This window comes from Pagrus major, chromosome 8 (assembly GCF_040436345.1).
Source record: "Pagrus major chromosome 8, Pma_NU_1.0".
NCBI lineage: Eukaryota > Metazoa > Chordata > Actinopteri > Spariformes > Sparidae > Pagrus > Pagrus major.
Genome location: NC_133222.1, coordinates 11,896,384 through 11,919,530, shown reverse-complemented (window position 1 = coordinate 11,919,530; position 23,147 = coordinate 11,896,384). Strand labels below are relative to the sequence as shown.

General features: G+C 40.8%; 1 protein-coding gene across 1 annotated transcript in view; it reads left to right on the top strand.

The window, feature by feature from the left end:
• Positions 1–6,788: 6,788 nt before the first annotated feature.
• megf11 (multiple EGF-like-domains 11) overlaps positions 6,789–23,147 on the top strand; it is a 55,532-nt gene continuing 39,173 nt past the window's right edge. Inside the window, exons 1-4 of the mRNA XM_073471795.1 lie at positions 6,789–6,880; positions 8,681–8,782; positions 9,185–9,285; positions 13,579–13,671. Coding sequence (XP_073327896.1) covers positions 9,225–9,285; positions 13,579–13,671 — 154 coding nt within the window. The 5' untranslated portion in view covers positions 6,789–6,880; positions 8,681–8,782; positions 9,185–9,224. The remainder of the gene's footprint in view (positions 6,881–8,680; positions 8,783–9,184; positions 9,286–13,578; positions 13,672–23,147) is intronic.

Here is a 23,147-nt window from a genome sequence, read left to right as displayed (position 1 = left end):
AATGTTGGGTTGAAAATTTTTACTGAGTGGAAGAACTGTTTACTATAGATCCCACAATTACAAAAAAGTAAATAACACTGTTACAAGTCCTGCATTAAGAAATGTATTCCAGTAAAAGTACAGAAGACCACCAGCAAAATGTACTTAAAGCATTAAAAGTTAAAGTACTCCTTCTGCAGAATGGTCCTAATCTGAGTGTTTACTATAGAAATGTCATTACAAACTATATTATCTGATTATGGAGCTGCAACGAACAATTGCACAATAAATGGTTTATAAAGCATTTCATTGTACGTCAACAGTGATATAACTATTAACTATATTAATGATATTAATAAACTATACATTTACGGTTTGTTAGGATGGTTATTATAGTGTCAGTGTATACAAGTGTTACTAATTGGTTCTTCGATCAAAAAAGAAAATTACTTGCCAAGTTTTTTGATAATTTATTAATAATTTCAGTCATATTTCAAGCAAAAATGTCAAAAGTTTGCTAGTTCCAGCTTCTTGGTGTAAGTGTTTGCTGCTTTTGAATGAAGACTCATTGGGTCTTAGACTGTTGGTTGGACAAAAGAAGCATTTTTAAAGACTCTGTGAAATTGTGATGATCTTTTTCCACAATAGAAGTACTCAAGAAAGGTACCTGTACCTGTAAATTGTACTTCAGTACTTTCCACCACTCCGTACACTTGAGCTTGACCCTAAAATACCTTCCAAGGAGTTTTTAAATAGCAGTTTTTGCAGTCGGTAGCAGCAGGATTCAGTTTTGTGCTGTTTTGTTGCTGCGTTTGTCAGGAACCAGCAGGTCCCCTGACATGTCACTGTCCTCTCCTCCTGGCCTCTAACACATCAGACACTCCAGTATGTGGCTGAAGCTAGGGGAAGCAGTGTCTATGATGCGCCACACCATGGCCTCTCTAATGAGGCCTGACTCTTAATGACTCACAGCTCTCAGCAGCAGACACCGATGGCCAGCGGTGGGGCTTATCTCATTGGCACTCTGTGCTGCTGGTTACACCTGTAACCTTTAGATCACTCCAAATTAGGTTGCTCCGGGAATCCTTCAGTAGTGATTACAAAACAGATTGAGTAGCCAGAAGAATTCTCATAAAAATTGCATATGAGCCCTCCGCCTGAATTTAGAGGAAGGATAATAGGCTGATTGTGCAAAGACATGTTCCACACAGAAGCCCACAACTGATCAGGCATTCTCTCTGCTGCTGCAGACAAGATTGCAATACCAAGCAATGTTTCCGTTGACTGGTTTCCATTATGTAGATGTAAATTAACATAAGCAAGTCTTGATAAATGAGCATATAGGGCAGTAAGATGGGCCTAAGAAGCGGCTGGGATCTATAGATGGGAGGTGAGCTTCTTACTTGTGCCAGTCAGTCATGCCTGCTGAGCATCATTCATGGAAGAGTGCAGTTGCTGGTCAGCCAGGGGACAGGGTGCTAATTGCGTTGCACTTTAATAAGTCACACACTGAAGACACATGGTTTTAATCATGCAGACGTCTCCGCTGATAGGCAGTGCAGAGGACATAGGTGTCTGTGGCTCATTAATGTCGATGTTTCTGTTGGACACCTGAGATTCGACTTATTCATTCAAGATTCAGAAGTCCTTATCCTCAGATACACCATAACACTATCCCCTACCTCTTGTATTTTGTACTTGTGTCTCAATCAATAGCTTAAAAGATGTTCTGATGCTATTTCAGCGGTTTGTCAGCAGGATAAGATGCAGCAGCGCAGCGATTGAGAGGCTTGCACATAGTCTCAGTAATCAAAGTGGTGAGGAACAGGAGGGAGATTCATTTAGGGAGAATGAGGTCTCTGGAGAACATTTTGTTTGGTGTAAAGTGAACACGTTTGATGTCAAATCAGAAGCAAACTGTTTTTGTGGATGTCGGTAGAAACAGGGAGGAGGCAGACAGGAGAGCCCCAAATGATAAGCGTCGTATTGATCCGACTTGTCTGTCTTATGCAGTGCTTTTTTGTTGACACTCACTGCATGCAGAATCGACAATGAACACAAGTGCCCTTATACCCAGTGTACTGTTATTTAAAGTGGATTAGATTTTGTCTTTTTCTTTTTACACATTCAAATGTTAAAATTCACTCTGAAGGACAAGGCGAGGAGTTTTTCAGGCTTGAGAAAATATAAGGGAGTTTTTTGTCCTTGACATTCAGATTTTTAACGTCAGCAGCCTGTTCTTCTGCCACATGCTGTGCTGCACACAAATACCTCAGTGGAGGTAGATTGTGACCAGATACAACAGGGTAAGATTTGACTTCGAATCTCTGTGTGATAACGTGGTGCAACAGTGACAACATGGATGGAGAATTGGAGTCCAGATCAGAATTTGCAGCTGCAGTCTTTTTGATGTTGTTGGACAATAAACCTGTGTGCTGCCTGCATGGTGCTCGCAGAGGAAGGGAAATTGAAACATCAGTGCAGCATCCAAAATAATTCTTGTTCACTACTACAATTAGTTCATTAATTGATTAGTTGATCAAAAGATCAGATAATTAATCTAATTCGGTCATTTGTGAAACAAAAATGCAAAACATCTACTGGTTCCAGCTACTTAAATGTGAGGATTTGTTGCTTTTCTTCATTTATGATAGTAAATGAAGAATCTTTGACCGGAGGTACTGCAACACAGAGAGAGTGCTGCTCCGGTGGGTCAAGGGGAGAGAAAAAAGCCACAGAGCACATCAAAAATCCTCAGTGCCTGAAGCACATTGGGCAACATGTGGGTGCTTGCTTTTTAACTAAACAAAACTAAAGCTGTCATCACAAATAAGATCATATTTAAAGCATTATTTATATTTATAAGTAAGTGGCATGTTCTGTCTGTCCATCTGTCTGCTCCGTTTCAGTACTGTGGACAGCGTGCAACTACACCTACACACTTATTAACCATTTCACTGCATAAACGTAATCAAATGCCACAATGTTTAGACACGAAGAAGTTTTTAACCACGTGCCAGCATTGCTTGCGTGATATGCACAAACTCACACGCTGCAGACGTCATTGACCTGACTGCTTTCTCTTTCTATCTTTTGAATCTGATTTAAAATGCATTCAAAACAGGCAAACAAGTGATTTTAGTAGATTAGATGGATAGATTTATTATCATAGCATATTAAATCTTCAATGGGAAATAAAGGAAGGAGGTGCTTGATCGAATCAAATGTGTGGAGGTCCCTCATCCTGTTCCGGCAGGACCTGGCAGAAATTAAGCCCTGGTCTTTGGGTTTTGTTGAATCTTTTAGGAGTTGATTAGAAAACTGGTAAAACATATATTGGAACGTGTGTCACCAAAATTAAGCTCTAGTGAAAAGCAAACATTTTTTATCATGGTTTGTGTTGCGTGAAAGTGAAATTGAGTTGTTTTTTCTTCTAAATGTGATGCAGTAATCCAAATGTTGATGCTATTTTAAGTGTGTCCTTGTTGTCGTAAAGGTGTGTGTATTTGTCTGCCAGCTGTACAACAGGTTAATTTAAATTCAGTTCTGACTACCAGACAGAGCTGTCTAAATGATTTTATTTGTGAGAGAAATAGACCTAATGAGTCTGCTTAAAACAATTCTTCAGTCTTGGTCTCAATGTCCACCCGGCTGAGCCTTGGCAACAGTTTACATAGAAAATAAAAATGTTGAATTATTTATATAGCCGAGAACAAAAACATCCCTATTGTTTTGTTGTGCTTTGTGTTTACAACTTAATTCAGAACTCACAGCAAATGAAGGCCAGAAGAATCTCAAACCCGCCCTCTGACCTTCCGGAGGAATCATTAAGAGCAGTGTAGTGAGAGAGGTGACGTACACATCAATGTTCTGTTCACACCCGCATTATCATCGCAATAACCCTTGTGTAGGCTTTGTTAATGAGTACAGATAATGTGATCTTGTCGCATTGTGGACAAGCCACTTGTTGTGTTTGAAGTATGAACACAGTTCATTGCATCAGGCCCTCTTGAGTTAATGTAGGCTTTTATTCATGTGGGTAACTCAGTTTGTCTGTGGACACCAGGTAGGAGGGACACTGGAAAATGGAATGAAAACTGTGTGGTCGGATGTGGAGGCTGTGCTGAGTGAATTGGCCTTTCAAGAGCCGCTTTTTGTGAACCATACCCCTGTTGAGATTCTTGATCCCATAAGAAATTTATGAGTTTTCGTGCGCGCATGTGTGAGAGCGTGAGCAAGCAAGCAAGCAAGCATGTGTCTTCTGTGTGTCATCATAAGCTCATTATTTTTCTTCTCTCCCACAGATCTTCGACCTGTCATCACCTCTCCCAGCGAGTGTGTGTGTCTGGGCACAGCGGCACTTCTGTCACTTTGTGCTTCCAGATTCCCCTCAGCATCCGCTAAAAACACCCAGGGACCACAGGCCGTAAGATTAGGTGAGCTTAAGGTCACGTGGCTCTGCTTGCTCTGGCTATCTTGCCAGAATTCATTCAGGATAATCCTAATTTTCTCACCTCCCAGCCTCCCCACCGCAGGCTTGCAACTGAGAACTTTTGAGGTTTGACAGATGTGACATGACAAGTTATGAGGTATTTCACTTTAGCAGAGCCATTCAGAGAAACGACTGAGGGTGTCAGTCTAATCACAGGAGCAATAAAAGCTTTCTAGTCAATCAAGCAGGGTCCCTGTCAAATTTAACAGGATTGTTTCAGAGAAGGGCCTGGATATGAAAGCAGCCGTAGCCCTTTAACATGTGTGTATCTTGATTAATCATCCTGTTTAGGAAATGAACATGACTTTAACCTCTGCCTGTTCAGATGAACTGCTACTTAGAGGAAGTGGAGGTCTGATTGATTTTCTTTCACATGTGAGTGAACTACATTCAGCTATCAATGCAGAAGATTAGCTGAACATGTAAATGCCTGTGTTATTGGATACAGTCACTCAGAAATATTGAGCTCATGCCCTATAACACACTGAAGCACATGCAGGTCTAATGTATTTGTGCAAACACACGACCACATCAGATATGATTGCAACACTTTTAGCCATACAAAGATACACTGTCAGCCTGCTTGTATTTATTGTCATGTGATTTTTGTTTATAATCCAACAATCCGTTAGTTTTCTATCCACGAGAGGCCACATAGTGTTCAGAGTCGACTCATAGATCACCATACATAATATAAAGTCATGTTGCCTCTAATGGCATTCAGGCATTAACCTAAAGTATGAGATATATGCGTGTCAGTCATGCATGTGTCATCGGTACATCCTTTATCTTCTGAAGCGATTTGCTAAGGTAAGACCTGCACATGTGGCAAATCCATCACTGTCATGTCCTTTGATCATATGCGCACTTCCTCTGCCTATACATCTAATGAAATAACCTGCTGGTCTAAACAAATCAGCATCTCTGTCACTGTCACAGGGAGGTTTCATCTCTGCAGCCGCTCACTGAGCGCAGCACATGTGGCTTTTTGAAGGTCTTACTGAAGGAGAAAAGCATAAAGGAAGATGTTAAAGGAGCACCAGCATGTGACTTATCAATTCTAGTTTGAAAATCAAAGGAATAGTTTGACAATCTGGGAAATGCACTTGTTTGGTATCTTGGCAAGAGTTAGACGAGAAGACTGACACCACTTTCTGGATAAATATAGCGCCAGTGCCAGGAAACAGTTTAGCTTAGCATCAAGATTGTAAATGGGGGGAAACAGCTAGCCTGGCTCTGTCCAGATGGAACAAAATCCACAGACTTACAAATGTAATGTAAATAATTTATTTTACTGTAATTTAATGTACTTTTAATGGAATTTACATCTTGCGTTTTTTGTAGAGCCCGACAGATACCAACATTAGGGAGCAAAAAACTCAGAATTGATAATGACATTGATATTTTACAGTTAACAGTAAACGTAATTGTCTAAAATGACATCACTGTGCTTAAAACAGTGAACTTCACTGGTAATTTAATAATTAGAAATTATGCCAAGCATCTTCTTCTACTTTATAATCTTAAAAAGTTCGGCACATATTGAACAACATATATGCATTTAATGATATATCTGTGCCAATATCGGTCACTAATATCAGCCAACTGATACATCGGTCGGGCTTCAGTCATTTGTGCAAATTCGACTGCTGGAGCATTCAGTAGTCTGTGTTAATCTTCTCAAAATCCAATGTTAGGACTGTAAAGGCATTAGCTGCAAGCTAGCTAGCAATATGCACTAACCATGTGTGCGTTTAGGTACAGCTTCATCAGGTACTCTGGCCCTTTCTGCCCATTCTCCTCCAGTCTTGATACATAAAGCCACAGTAGAAGTGCATTTTTTTTCTTTGCCTCAGTTAGATTCACTTCGCATCTTTCCATTTCCTTTGTACGCAGTTGCGCCGCGTCTAAAATTTGCCTCGCTTTAAGACTGAACACAAGGTAAAGCTCACTAATTCATTACCCAATGATTTTAAACAGTTCTGCACATAATCCTGATTTAAAACAACAACTTGTTTTTACACTATTTTTGTGCAGATTACACAAGTTTTACAGGTGCTGGCTGTAGCTTCATATTTAATGTACAGACATGAGTGTGGTATCAACCTTTTTATCCTTGGCGAGATGTCAAAATATACATGTGCATGTACATTGATCATCCTATCTCAAAATTACTTAAACTAAAAGATGATTGAATTACTGGAGATATAATATTCAGTACTCGGTAGGCCTGTATGAGAACTGATCCAAGCAACAGCCAAACCACCTATTTTTCTTCTCTGTCCTTCTCTCAGAGTGAAGAATGGGGTCATCTGTTGCCCTGCTGGCTGTGCTGCTTGTTCTGGGCTTGACCACTGGTGTATGGAGTCTGAACCCGGATGACCCCAATGTCTGCAGCCACTGGGAGAGGTGAGCATCATCTTCTTGTGTTTACCACAGCACATTGAATTTTAGTTTTTAAAGAGAATCTGCTGCACCAGCATCGTCGATCCTGCAGCTTTTTTCAGTGTACCTGCTGCTACACGTGCTCTTGACCAAAGTTCCAGATCTTTTCTCAGAGTCCATACAGCAGTATCGATCTCACAGGGCTCGAGTCGCCAAGCTCTGAGAGATGGGAGGAGTTGCAGCTTCAAATGAAATACGCAGGCAAATTGATCAGTGTACTCTCATCCCAATCAATCACGACAGCCATAGAACCTGAATAATTATTAGTTGTGCCGGGCTGTGTCACTTATGAGAAATAAGCAGGAATAATTTCTCTCCTCAATGCAAAGGGGAGGAAAGAAAGCTGTGAAGATATATTATCTGGATTATTGCCTGACCAAGGTGAGGGTACTTAGGGATTGTGGTTCCACCTTGTTGGCATTGAAATGAATTCCTTAAGTGAGCTGCGTTCATGGCTTTGAGGTCCTCCAATATCCTCAGACTGCCTCTGGCTGCATATATCACTAACATGAATCACCTAAAAGCTCCTTTCAAGTCCTTTCTTTGCATATCAAAGTTATTATATTACTTTCATTTGGGACTGTATCCGTTGACACAAGCTGTGTTTCCCTCACACATCTCCCACAAGCATGACAATTTAAATTCCCAGCAGAGTCTGTAGCTGATGAAAGTATTAAGACCGTTTAGTTAAGTAAAAGTCGCAGTACAACAATGTAAACATTACAAATAATAGTCTTGCATTAAAAATGCTACTTAAGTAAAACTACAGAGCATGGCTGGGCATATGCAAATTTTTTGTGAAAGCACCAATAGACCATATTCACATGGCGGTCATTTTCCTCTTACTGTGGGAAGCTCAGTCGTCATACTGTTGTGTTCCAGGTCTTATAAATGTTGGGAATTTGAAAATTCACTAGCATTTCACTACTTCGTGATTGATAAGCAAGAACATGGACAGTTTTATCTGGAGGGACAGCGGACCATATTTCAAGATAAAACATGAAGTTTGACCACCGATTAGCTTCCATTAGACAACAGCTAACTTTAGCATTCAACCAGTCTTAGCTAACGTTACTGTTTGATACGATACGATTAGGAAAGGAGTATATTACTTCAGAAATATCGACACACATCTTGAGGACATTTGTCTAAACCTGGAGGTGAAACACACAAGATGTAATCGTGCTAACGTCAGCTAACGAGTTATCAGATATGTTGCATCTTAAAAAACATGGCAGAATGTCCATCATCTCTTCAGTTGCTGATTAATTGGGAAACTGTAAAATGAAGTAAAGTTTTAAGTTGCAACCTAACATACTATAACCTAGTATTACATTATCCCACCAATTCAATCCATTCAATTTTCCTACCGTGGATGAAAATGGCCACTTTGAGAATAAGGTCTATACAGTTTAAGAGTTAAGTTCAATGGATCCAAAACTATTGGTTTCTGGACTTTTCTTCTGTCCTTCTAATTTAAGAGAAACCAATTAAGGGGAAATGTCTCTTTGGTTTAACAGCTTACAGCTTATATCTAAAACGTTTCAATGGGCCCCATCTAACAGCAGCTTTTTGTAAGAGGTCACAAGCCAAAAAGTTTAGGAAATCTTTATCTGAAATGTTATTAGTTACCATAAATGTCAGATAAATGTAGTGAAGTAAAAAGTACAATAAAATGGTCAAGTGAAGTAAAACTACCTTTAAATTGGGCTACAGCACAACGCTTCTTTCCACCTTTAGTGTCTTTACATCTCTGTGTTTCAGCTATGCCGTGACCGTCCAGGAGTCCTACGCTCATCCGTTTGACCAGATCTATTATACCAGATGCACAGACATCCTCAACTGGTTTAAATGCACAAGGCACAGGTATGTTTGGAGGAGTCTCCTTATTTGTTCCTTTATTTGTTTCATCAGTGACTCGCCCTTTACTGTCCCCAAATTCAGAGCCAAGTCCACGAAGGCCACAGTAAATTTCCTTGTTAATGTGGCAGTGAAGTGGTCAGAGCCAGGATGACCCTGACTGTAATCATCTTAGAGTAAATGTTTTAATTACTCCATTAAGGTTTATTGTGGGCATCGAACTAAATAAGTGCACAGAGTTGTCTCCGAAAAACTGATTTTTATGTAATACTCAAACTTCACTCGAATTTGATTCTTAGTGCTAAAAGCCTAGAAAATCATGGTTTTACCTTCTATATGTTTTCTTGCCCTTCAGAAAGGGTAACTCTTTACCTCACGTAGCTGTCTCGGTGTGTCTGTTTTTTCCAGGATCAGCTATAAGACGGCTTACCGGCGGGGAGTAAGGACCATGTATAGGCGCCGCTCACAGTGTTGCCCTGGTTACTTTGAGAGCGGAGACTTGTGTGTTCGTGAGTATCCTTTATTGAACTCCTTTGTCCTCAGTGATGGCATTCAGGTTATGTCTGCTGGAAATTCTGTGAAAAGGAGGAAATATTAGGATTGATCGTCACCGTGGGTGGCCTGCAGCCGCCCGGCCATGCCTCTGTCGCTCCCTCTCTGGTCTGATCCTCTTTATCACAAACACCGCTCCTGTTAACATGCCATCATCCATGTGAATTTACTCAGTTTCTATTGAGCATGATTTAACATGAAGGCGCAGTATTTTACAACCCTACTGCTCTCTGCTTTGCTCTTCCAGCAAGAGTAATTTAATTGAAGTTGTATAACAATGAGAAAAATTAACGAGCCAAGAGGGTCGCGGTTAGAGACTTAGTAGGTATTGCACCCCCCATAAAACCACACTAGAGTTCAATAACATAAAAAGAGCAGAAGCCGTTAAAGCTGAAGTGTAGCAATATGCTGATAACAATCCTTTACTGTAATTTTTTTTTTAGTTTCATTAATGGTCATTGATTTCTATTTTTATTCACACACATCAAACTGAATATTTTTGCATGTTGGCCAAATAAAGACAGAACATAGCTTCTGAGAGTTAAGTTTTTTTGATTCTCTCGCCTTACCTAATGTTTTATTCCCTTTAAATAAGATGAGAATCACACTTTAATATTTTCCTAGATCTTTCACAACACGAGGGACTCGCTGATACAGTGGCTGCAGCCATGTGGGTACGCTCTTTGACCACAGCCGAGCTTGTCCTTGTCTAGGCTCGACTAGCCTCAGGGCAGCAGAGCACCGGGAAGCCAGCCAGCAAAGAATAAGAGCCGGTGTGATTATCTGGGGGTTCTTGAAGAGGGAGGCACAGATTGATCAATAATGTATTCATTTGACTGACAATGGAGCTATTTGTTCATTAACAGTCCTCCCAGGGTGTTAACCAGGTGATTCTGCAAATTGTGGAGGTGCACCTAAGATCTACCCTTCACTTTGTATGAACAATAGGTTTTTGTTTTGATATAACGTCTGTCTGAGAGCGAGATCAGCCGGCCTCCCCTTTGACCTTCTTTCAGGTGAAGTGGGGAGGCTGAGTTGATCGGGGCCGAGAGGGCAGTTTTGCTTTCTGCTGCCTTTGCAAGCTGTTCCACCCCTTTTAATCCTCACACTCTCACTACCAGGATTAAGAGATTTGTACTCCCCGAGCTGTTTTGCATGCAGTGACAAAAGGGGGGCCGTATGGAGTAAATCGACCCGAAATTAACTCAAGTTGTCTATTTCAGGACACTTTGTTGTATTGTTAGTTTACTGTGGGTTCCTCTGTGAAGTCTGTGTCATTAAAAGTCAAAAAATGCTTCCAGAGTGTTTGCCTTTTAATCCTGCCTGTGTGTGTGGGTTTGGGTGTGTGTGTATTTGCACATAAACACTCACATTAGCTCCAATGAGAGGCGGCTAAATGAATCTGGGGATGTGAAGACCTTGAATAAACCAAAATTATCACACAAACACACAAAAGGAGAATACTTCTAACACCAGATCAACAGCATTATCTTTAAGGGATGCGTTTTATTTGTTTGTTCTCTTGTTTCATCGTGTCTTTTGGAGACGATTGTTTCATTTTCTCAAAGCACTCCACGATAAGTTGAACTTTGATCTGTTCCACTTTAATTAGCGCTTGAAGTTTCCAACTAGAGGTCTTTATTAATTCTGTGACCTTTGATCTGTCATAAGTCATTACCTTAATCTGTAACTAGCCCATGTAGAGGATGTGAAGAACTCATTTCCCCCCTAATAAGCATGATTATTACAGTTGTGCACGAGCAAGTGAGGGGAACACGCTAATGACAACAGCTCCTAATATCTTCAGAGGCTGACAGGCACTGCAGGGCGATGAGTCCCTCTTTTTTTTTTTTGCACAGCATTTAGGCCGGATGACTCCTGCATGACTCTCGTCTGTCCACTGGTGCAGTGTAATTCTAAAAATGACTTTGGCGGCGGAATTAGTTGGGTCTTGATAAAGTTTCAGGCAGAAATACGCTAGCACATTTCACATTTGGGTTTTGATGATCAGGAAGATGATGAGATTTTTCTCCAGAAAGGAATTTGGTGCCTTTGATTTCATTTTGGCTTTGTTGCATTTTTTAATGCTTCAAAGCCACAGTTTTAAAATAAAATCATCGCTGTGCTCGACAGAGGCATGTGGAAGAAGCTTTGGAGGGAGTTGTTTGATGTGTTCTGTGGGCATACTGTATCTCTTAGATTGATTTATCACCACGTTCCACGTTTTTTTTTTTTCTCACTTTACTTTCACTATAAGTGTTCTGCAAAACACTACTATTATTAAAATCATAAACAAACAGAATTATGGTGGTAGTCTTTTTGTTCCTGACTGCAGCAGGGCTCTCCAAAAGCAGGGAGGAAAACAGTTAGAGACTATACAGATGTATTTTATCAGACGTTTTAAAAGATTGTAGTTCGACTGGGCAAGAATATTAAATTTATTAACACTGCATGACAATCACCAATTAGCTCCATTGTTCCCTGTTCTGATAACACCTCTGCATAATGAGTTAGATTGGCCTTTTATCTAGATGAAAGACTCAATTTTCCAACAGATTCCTTAGACATGAGTTAAGCAGAGTGATTCATGAATTTCAATTAAAATGAAAGACCTACCTCCTACTTTATTATGCCATCCCTTCAGTACACCGGTTCAGATCTCAGGAGAAGGGAGCGCTTTATCCTTTCTCCCATATTCAAAACTTCATTTCCATATTTCTTTTTTTTTTCCTCTAAAGGATGTGACACATTTGCATTTCCCTGTTCTCGCTGATCAGAATTTGCTGATTGAAAGTAAACGAAATCAACTCATCGTGGTGACATTGAATTCGTCTCCTCTCCTGTTTGAATACTCTGCATACGGTGGACTCATTGATTACATGTAGTCAATCTCACACCTTCGTCAGCACAAATGTTCAAGCCCCCTTTTCTTTTCCGCTGGCTTACTGTAATTAGGCGTTTTTTCCTGCCAGAACACTGATTCTCAGAAATCTTCCCTAAATTATCTTTCAATCTCTAGGTTTACCATTTTTGCCTTGGGAGCATTTCTGCGATTAGCACCGGCTTGTGGGTGTTTGGGATTCACTCCTCTTTCTCCTCTCCCGCTGCACCTCTCCCGCAGGCAGCGGATCCTAATCGAAGCCTGATTGAGTGATAATCTATAGTAGCACTGTTCAGGCTCGCATCCAGCTCTCTGCTGACCTCTCTGCCTGCAGGATGAGCGCCGTAGTGCTGCACACTGAGCAGCAAAATCGCTCCAGGGCTGTTGTTGTTTAAAAACCCCAACGGATGCTGTCCTGCTGCCCTTTTTGCACTTTTGATCATAACCCAAGACAAAAATAAAGAACAAAAAAAAGAAGGAGCACTCGGATGAAATGTTGGATCAGTTCAGGCGATGGTCTGTCTGCCTGCTCTGCTGTCCTTGGACTATGTATCATCCCTCCACAGGCCGTGATAGTGGACTGCTGATTCCCATCAGGCAGGGTTTCTTTCTCTTCATTTTGGCCTGACTTTCTCATTCCTCAGATAAGAGCCTGCCTGTCTTAACCCTGCTGGCCAGATGACCTTGGCTGCCACAGATTTATTCATGCTAAGTGCTTATTTTTGTCGTACTTTTCTTTCTTGGCTTCACACAAAAAAAAAAAAAACTGGCACTGTGGCAGAAACCCCCCCCCCTCCACGTAGGTCACTTTATTATCCGGCTGAACCAAACCTCCAACTCTTGTGAACACGCTCCCAGGCATACTGATGCCGACCCAATCAATCGGGTGCCGTGTTGCTCAATATGAATGATCAAGAAAACTGCACACTTAGTAAACACTGCGGTGCCTGGACCTGCTACATTAAAGCACCACTGTATGACAAAGCACTGGCTGATCAAATTAGAAGGGATTTACAGCTTGTTCCTTCATGGCTCAGCCTGCTGATAACAGCTCATTGTGAGGAGTTAAGCTATGTGATAAACAGAGATGTTGACCAAAGACTCAATCTCCTAAAAAATCATTTAGCCAAGTGTCAAGTAGTGGAGATGGATGTTGAATATGAGTGCCATGGCTAAGATTTAGTCCCTTGATGGTATTAGGGAGATATTGAGTGTTCAATTTTATGGCCCATTTTCTTTCAGCTGTTATCTTGGTGCTTTTCATTATGCTGTTTATTGGTGGTTTAATGATGTTTTACACTGTGTGTGTGTGTGCGTGTTAACTCAATTATATACTACACTGATGAGTGATTGTCTCTCTGTGTCTCAGCTTTCTGTACAGAGGAGTGTGTCCATGGCCGCTGTGTGTCTCCTGATACATGCCAGTGCGAGCCTGGATGGGGTGGACTGGACTGCTCCAGTGGTGAGTGAGCTTTACTCCTTTAAACCAGCATTCAGGCACTTAGACTCATTTATTCCTAAATGGCTTTCACAGCCTGTTAGTCTGTAAGAATTTACTCTGAATCCTACAACTGTTTTGCCTCGATGTGCGTCTATCTCAAAGCTGCTCAGCTTTGTATCCTCTCTTCTTAGCACACAAAGCCAATGGAACAGGTAAGTCACAATGAATTCATTTTCATTTGCTGGAAGTGGAAGTGATTTGCTTGATGAATATAGCGGATGGATGGATGGTTGCATCCCCCCCTGTGTCTACTGAGCTCCCTGTTATGGTCTTAATCATGATTAGACTGGTGCCTATGACTTGTTCAGTGAAGAGGTGAATCAATGCCAGGCTGACACAAACCATTGTGCTGGCCTTTCTGTTTACTGGGGTTTCCTCACAGCTCCCAGAGCTGGACTCCAGGAGGGATGGGAGGGTGGAGTTAGGCATATCCATCCTGCAATCAGCTGAAAGCTGGAGCGTCACTGAGGCCACGCCGGAGGAAAGAATCTATTTACTCCTCTGTGATATTTATGTCTGGAGAGAAATAGTGAACGTGCAGTGACCCAGTCACCGTTTTCTGCGTCAACATTTCTGACCCCAAATTCTTCAACTGTCTGCCCCCTGTAGCATTTAACTGTTACTCCCTATTGCATATTTAAGAATGAGTAATGGGAGCTAAAACCATATCAGCAGTGTTATTGTATAGATCTATGAGTTTTCATTAGCAAGAGAGCCATTCCCTGATTAGCAACTGTGTGTAAATCAGCTGCTCTCGCTGCACCGCCGGCCCATTGCTGGTGGATTCATGGGCATAAATGACAAGCCTGAGCTGTTTGCTGCTGCTCATTCCTACAGACTGGTGAGGGTCCAACAGGGAGGATGTGAGGTTCAGGGGCCCTGGGGGACTCTTGTCCCACTCTTGGTTGGTTAGGAGTGCAGCCGTGCATGCCTTTCAGCCTGCAGGTGCTGGGCTAATCCACCTTATTAAAACAGACTTGATGATTGAGACAGAGGCATTATTCATAACTTTTAGATTTCCATACCAGGCATGATTCCAGGCTTTTTCATTTACGAGCTTTCATCTGTAGAAATGAGGAATGCGTGCCAATTTTTAAATTAAATCTGCCCTCTTTTTCCTTCATGTAAATGGTTCAGCATGTTTTTTTTTTGTCTTGCACTGTAAATTTTAGTTTCACCCAGCTCAGATAGGTGACGTGAGCTTCAGTGGTTGTCTTGTAAGTGGATAGAGCCATCATGGTGGGCTGAAAAACACACATTAACATCTATTCAGTTCCAACACAATCAATGTCATGGTTTATTTGCTGTTTATTTTACCAGCATTGTGTTTGAGTTGAGGTATTTGTGCTCTGATAAAAGCCAATTCCCCAACACAGTAGCTGGTGAGAGGGAAGAATGAGCTGGTCACATGATGAAGGATGTGTGAATGTGATAAAAAGTGTGTCGCCCAGGCTTGGAGATGAAGAGCTGCCGTGGGATGCTGAGCAGCCTAAAGCTGAAGTGACAGCCTTTCAGCCAGCGATCTGGAGCTGGATCAAAGGCTTGGACCTCGTTTCTGGAGCAGCACCCACCAGGAAGCAGTTTTGTATATGGGTCAGGTGGTGAAAATAAAGAGTCGGACTGTTTGTGGCCAGAACAGAGAAGGCGATAAGGTGGGAGAGATTCAGTGAGTTGTGTTAGGAGCGGTGGTGAAGGCTGAAGTAAAATACCGCCTGTTTTTTCACCTGCTGGTGTCCACCTGCTGTATCCAGAAAACATTTCATCCTCTTCCCCTGGCCTGAGGCAACAGTCCCACTGAGACCAGACCCTCTTTGTGACCTGCCTGGAGTCCTGGTGTGTCTTTAGACTTATCTCAAGGACGCACTGGTGGATGTGGACCACAGATAGAACAGCAAAACAGGATGTTTGCTGTTTACCGTTGTTTGCAAATGTTGTCTCGTTCTACATCTCTCACATGTGGATTTGGAGCATTCTGAGTTGAGGTTGTGTTTTCCCAACAGAGTGATGAATGATTAATGGTTGTTGTTGGTTGGTGTGATTGCTCTAATGCCTGTGTGTTGTGTTTGTGGAACGTGGCCTTGAACATGTTTCTCTGATCACATGTCATGAAATGAGTTTTTTCATTTAACAGCTCGGGGCATTAAAACAATGTGGTGACATGTACCTGTTAATGTTTGTTTTTGTCACTTTTTCTCTGTTGTGCTTGTGTTTTTTTCTCTGTTGCTTTGCCTTCCTCTCTTTTTATATTGAAATGTACCATGTTCGCCTTCTCTGTGCCTTCGTGTTTACATTTGTTCTGTCAGTAGGGTTTGTCTTGAAAAACAACATTTTTTTCTCAGTAGGATTTCCACCATGTAAATAAAAGAAACTGGATGAAAAAATATTAGACTCAATAAAACAGAGACAGCGGCAATTTTTGCAAAGGCAAGTCAGATAGATGGAGCTCCACTTATGGGACTGAACAGTATGTCTTTAGTCATTTTACTCTACTAAAGTATAATACTGGGTTTCGCCAAAGAAGTGATATTATTGGTTGTAGTTTGAAACAAATATAGTATATGCTGCAGTAAAAAGAACAGCACAGTATGAGATGAAGTGGTAAATCAAATCTTTGCAGAATATTATAAGTTTATTGAATGAAAACTATATCAAGTTTTTTTTAGAATCTTATGAGTTTCTTGTGTTTGAAAGTAGACTTTCTACTTCTAAAGTCTCAGAGAAATGACCCCGTCACTTTGCCTCCGTTGCTGTGTACTTTTCAGCCCTCGTGATTTAATCCCTTTTGATGAGTCTGTCACACAGGGTCACCACATATGTGCTTTAGTAATAACAGCTTTCAAATGAAGAGAATGATAAAGATAGATGTTGCGTGTACAAGGTATATTTAGCTATGACTGCCATCACTTGTAAAATATTAGGTGCAATGAAGCGCTGTCATTGATCTCATATGCTTCAGCCAGATAATGACATGATCCCAGTGCTCGGGGAGAAGAAATGTGCATAAATCTGGAGCTTTTAGTGTCTGCCCCTCTTGGAGCTCTTGTGGTGGAGACGTTTACCCACTTGTGCAGATTATTCTAAAAATCAATGCTACCAAGATAAGTATCTGGAAAGTCCAAGGAGTAGTTTAGCTTTGTTAACCACAAAGCATCCTTTGCGTTCTGAGAAGAAATCTATCACACTTAATAGCCAAATCTAATGTGGTTGGTCAGCCGTGGTCCATGAGGTAACATATTCCTCCCTAATGTATTCAAATGGGAAGTCAGCCACTGCTGCGGGTGCTACACACATGGTTAATTGATGAATGTGGCCTATGAACATTTGTTTATGGGATATTGCACCAGGCGCAGCCGCTACATGCTACTTATTTTAAAGTTAATTGTCAACTAAATCAGTCAGATTATTCATTATTAAGGTTTTAACTCAGTGATTGGTTTTATTAGATATTCAACTCATTGCCTTGAAGTGAGAAGTGGGGCTGGGTCAAGAGGAGATAATATCCTTTAGCTTCATTAGCTTATTTCATTATAGATGACATTGCTCCAGACACAATATGAAGGAGCAACTAGACCAAAACCCTGCAGTTAAACTTCACTTTGGCTTGAAAAACACCCTTGTGAGGAGTCCCTCTGGCACCCGTTGACAGTATTTACACATTATCCTCAGAAGTACGCACTTCTGAGAGTTATGTGTAAATACTGTGCCAGATGGTTCCTCTCCAATCCCACAGCAGCAGGACATTGACATGCATCGCTGTCAAAGACCAAGAGACTGTGAATTACACTGAACGGGACAGAGCTGCACACACAGATTCACCACACATCACTCCACATGTCTCCATACTTTACTCTCAGAACTTTCTCTCTTCATTAATCTTACAGATAGAGAATTTAAGATTTGTGCGTGTCTGTGTGTGTGTGTGTGTGTGTGTGTGTGCCTTTTCAATGTCAGTGTAAAAAAGCAACAAGTCCTGTTTCTTTGAGATGATGGCCCCAAAAAACTGGAAGAATGCGATTTGATCTCCACACCACCTTTTACAAAGAAGTCTAAATCGATTGAATTCCTCATTATGCAACCGTGTAGAAGAGACATTTTCGGAGAACTATGAATATTCTAACTGTTTCGCTCTGAAAGGGGTTCCTTGCTGCTTGTAACAGTCGATGCCGATTGCCTCATTCGTTTTGGCTGATCAAAGCACACAGGCAATGATATTTCTCGAGGGGACAGGAGATGGACCAATCTATAGTGTCTCATGTAACTTACTTACTAGTCTGTATGCGCATGTTTGTGTGTTTTCTGTGTATCCATGAAGCCGTCCTGCATTGACAGAGCTTTGTTGTTGTATAGTACACTGAGCTCCCGGGGAGTGTTGCAGTCAGTTTATGTATTGCCAAGTATGTGACAGTTTTATTTATTTTCTCCACAGCGCAGAGTTCATGCTCATTGAGATATCAGCTTTTTTCTGTCTCCATATTGTACTGAGGAACGGTCGCACCAGTTTCTATTGAACTTAATCGTATCATGTAATCACATGTTCATCAGTGTAGATTTCTTTTGCATTCAGACCAAAAAGCAGCCCTGCATCATCTCAACATTAAGGGGCTGTGTCAGTGGGGGTGTGTTGTTTAAGATACAGTATGACAATCAAATACGATCCAGGAGTAGCAAATCAATTACTTTAAATGCTTATCAGTCATCAAAACCCTGCACAGCGGTTTATGTTAGTCCATGACAGGATTTTACAACATTGCTGCAGCGCCAGACAGGTCTCATTGAAATGAATGAGGAGGTTGAGCTGAACCAAACCTCACGCATGACAAATTAAAAATGAGTTGACAAAAATGAATTCTTACATAGTGATTAGTTACTGTTAAATATTTATATAATAAGTAAGTACAACATGCAATCATTACATAACTGTCAAAGCTTACATTAGCTTGTTAATCTATGAACTGGATTGCTGAGTCAAAGGTATTTTAATGAAATATGGTTGACCTATCTGTCAGGACACTGTTTAATAAACATGTACATTGGGAAGATTTTTGAATTGTAACGCTCAAAAAACACAATATAGCCAAAATGTTTTGCAAATAGATTAAAAAGACCAAATAACGATGAGGTTTGTTCAGATCTATCACTCTAAACTGTATAAATACTACTATGACACACATATTTCTCCATGTTTGCATATATATATATATATATATATATATATATATATATATATATGTGTATATATATATATATATATATATATATATATATATATATATATATATATATATATATACACATTACATATAATTATTATTTTTTTTTTTTCTGTACCTGTAAGTCTTCACTAGCTGAGGTATTTTGAAGTTTTAAAGGTGCAATAGGTTATGAATATGATACAAAATAATTCAAATTATCAACAGAAGGTGAGGAAATAACAGTTTTGACATTATGGCATCTATATATTGCTAACCAGCCAGCTAGCCCCTGCTTGTCTCGGTCTAAGGCTCCTGTGCTAGTGGTGTAAACACCAACACTCTCCCAGAGCTTGGAGTTCCCAGTGTGGATCACTAGCTGCGCGGCTAACTGAGCTAACTAGCTAATTGTAGCTACACTTAGCAGCAGTTAGCTATTATTTGGGTGATATGCTGCCCCCTATTTGTTTTGAGTATCTTTTCGACAAGTCACCAATTCTTATATATTGCACCTTTAATGGTGCAACGGGATTTACTAAATCACCTCTTTGATCGTAGTCAGTCGTAGTCGCTAAGAATTTACAGACTTTACAGACAAACTGTTGGTTTGAGTTTAGCACTGGTGTTGGCTGTTAAGCAGAACAGATTGAACTGTGTGGATGACACTGCCGAGGCTCTGACAGAGATTTCTCAAGATGTGGCAGCATGCCTCTCAGATCTTTCCCTGCATGTCTCTTAGTGACTCATGTGACTTATGTGGGGTGTAAATCACTGTACCGAGACTTCAACTGACTGATAGTGAGTCCATGGAATGAATTGTGGCATACGCACCGCAGCTGACTGTAGCCTTCTATACTGCCGACGACACATACACACACACAGATGTGTGTCGATCGTGAATTGAATATTATTCAGATATTCTGACTGAAAAACGATCTTTTGAAGAGGTTTTGCATTAATATTAGGCGCCACACAGACACACGCATACACATACATACATACATGTCTTTATAACTTTTTCTGTACATATAAGCCTCATTGGCTCGGTATGCAGATTGACTTTGCCGGCTCTGAAGATTTTTGTACCATCCCATTAACCAGGATTTATTGTTCCCCAAGAGCTCACTGCTCCATTACCTTTGGGAGACTGCCTAAAATGTGTGGCTGTCTCTGTGTGTGTGTGTGTGTGAATTTGAGTGCTTTCTTTCTTCCCATGCATATAACCTCAGCAGAAAAAGCAGGTGAATATCATGACATATTGTGGTGACGGTTTGGATGATAAAATAATTTAAACAGTGCAGTTACAACATCCAGTCCCAGTGGTCATTATCACTGTGATGCTTATTAGTCAGTATGAGAGGAAGAGTTAAGGGCTCCTGGAACACACTACCCAGCTCTGAGAGTCTGTATAGATGGCTTGATTTAATAAGGACATTAAAAAGCCTTATCTTCTGTCCTTAAGAGAAGGTCAGTGTGTCTAAAATAGCTGAAATGCTATGATAACAGTTTAGAGAGATAAGATATCTCCTGAATACTAATGTAGAACAAAGCTGTTTTAGGCTCATTTCACAGTCTATAAGTCACACTTGATTTTGTGGTCCGTCGCCGTGTTTATGAAGTTTGTTTCCACAGATTCAATTGATTTTTATTGATCATTGCTTTTGATGACCTTTCTACGCTTCAGTGTGTGGCATAATTCCACACAGCAGCTTTAGACGGCCGCGGTGCTAAAACGCCGCTCGGTTTCGACTGGTGAAGTAAGTCCAGCAGTGCCAAATCTTTTCCTCTCAGTCTTTAATGACATATTTTTCTATTTTGGCCAGTGGCACATCCTTTTTGACTTGTGAGTCTTCAAAGCAAAGCAGTGCTTCTTGTGAAACCTTTTGAGAGGCCTGAAGAGTTAATGGAAAGAGAGTGAGAAAGAAAGTCATAATTTTTGGGAGATTTTTTCTCACAGTTCCTTAGATTTGGTTGAGTCTCGACCCCCAGCTTGAAAACCACTGATCTAGACCAGTGGCCCCCAGCTTTTTGGCTTGTGACCCCTTAAAGGAGACATATTATGCTCATTTTCAGGTTCATGATTTTATTTTGGGATACTACTAGAATAAATTTACATGCTTTTAAGTGTTCAGAAAATACATCAGTTTTCTCATAACGTCCAGTGCTGCAGCTCTGTATTCCCCCTCTGTCTGAAACGCTCTGTCTTAGCTCCTGTCTCTTTAAGGCCCCTCCTCCCGAATACCCAATCTGCTCTGATTGGTCAGCTTGCGCAAGCCAGCACCGCTAACAACAGCAGAGAAACTGTGCTAATTCCATTATAACTTGCCAAACTAGCCGCTAGGCATAAATTATGACTATATTTGACATGGTGACATAGCTTTAAGTCACAAAGTCACAGAATTTAAAGGCGGGACTACTAACGAGGCCTTTCAGGAGCAGTGTTATCTGTGGGAGAGAGGGGCTTCTGTCGGTTCGGACGTTGACCTTATTGACTTTCAAGATCTTTTACATGCACAAGAACATTAAAGGGAAGGACAAAAATAAAAGTTTCCTTTAAAACAAATCACTGTCTATTTGTGACCCCCAATAATTAGTTGCACATAGAATGATGAGTTCAACCAAAGTGCTTTCTCTTGTTTTTTTTGTTTTTTTTCAAGGCTAGAAACACCTTCACATACTGTAAATCACAAGGAAAATGCAAATATTAGAGGAAAAAATGTTGTGTTTTTCTACTTTCATATGCTGTTAATCGTTTAATTGTCAGACTGAACATATAACCTCTTGCAGGAGCCCTGATCAAGGCTACATGCATGCAAAGTCTCATGTACTATTTCATTTGCAAAACATTAGTTATTGACACCAGTATCACCACTCAGGACCTTGGTTTCATGATAATTTAAAAATCGGAATAACAGCTTGAGATGTAATTTTGTTCTTCAGGATCATCACAGTCCTTTGGGTGCTGTGTTGCAGTGTCCTTGGTTTGCTTGGGGAGTGGGGAGCATATTAGCAGTCTTTCTCAGATCCTCTGGTGCACCTGCAATCTCCTGATGTTTAACCCTGGACTTCATTGGAGTGTTGCAGTGATTACAGGCCGTCCTCAGGGACATCGATTGTCCTGCTCCTCCTAGGCAAGCCCCACACAATGCTGACGAATGAACTCGTGGCCCTGCCAAGTCCAATTAACTGTCAGTGCCGCATCGACGAGCTCCTCCGTTTGTTGAGAGTGAAGAAAAACAAACTTTTAATCAAATTTGCCTCCAGGCCCCAGGGTATTTGGGGTTGTATTTTGCATTCCACTGTGTTCTGCCTCGCCTGCAGTCGTGCCACCCTCTCAGAAGGTTATATTGCATGTTGTTTGTGTGAGATAGTAGTATGCCTGCATCCTACTTTAGTGGCAGCCCTATCTTTCCACTGTCTGTGACTGATGAATCATCCAGTGCCAGCATCTTAATATTATACAGTCACAAAACAGAGCAAGACTTGGAAGCTAGGTCAACTCATATAAAATGTATTAGTCAACACTGGCATTGTTTTATGTAAAAGGCAGGCTTTGGTCTGTGAATCACTGTAGAGTGTTGTGTGTCTTTGGTGTGAGTTTACAACATTTTGTCACCAGACCATGCTTTCCCCCTGACGCCTGAGTGCACGTCAGTCTGGAATGTGTATAAGCACCTTTAACTAGCTGATCAATAGAAGCCCAGGTTACGATCTTGCAGAATTGTTTGTGCTTTCTTTTCAAAGCATTAACATCTCTACAAATACCCTCTGCTAATTCTACCAAGGTCGAGATAAACAACTCTACTCTCCTTTGCTCTGATTAGACTAAAGCAGACATTAAAAGCCCAGAAATTCAATTAAATTGGTGGCTTTTGCCATAGAGGAAAAAGGAAAAGGACAAAATGCAAAGAGACGCTATCGCATAGCTAGAGCTCAGTAAGTGGAAGAAAGAGATGTAGCTTGGGATCTAAACATCGACAAAAGGGCATCTGAATGATAAGGATCAAAGGAAATTTTAGAGGAAATGTAATAATTTCCGAACACAGGGATGCATACATGAGGGTACCAATCTGTGTTGTGCAGAAACTGATCATAAATTAGTTGTAAAACTGAAAAAAAGAAATATAACAAAAACAAGGTCAATGCTGCAGAAATTGTCTTTTTTGCACGGAGCAGCTGAACATGTGTCGTCGGCCAATACAATGTTAAGTCTGAGCCGACAAGCAGACCTGTAGGAGTTCATCGTGT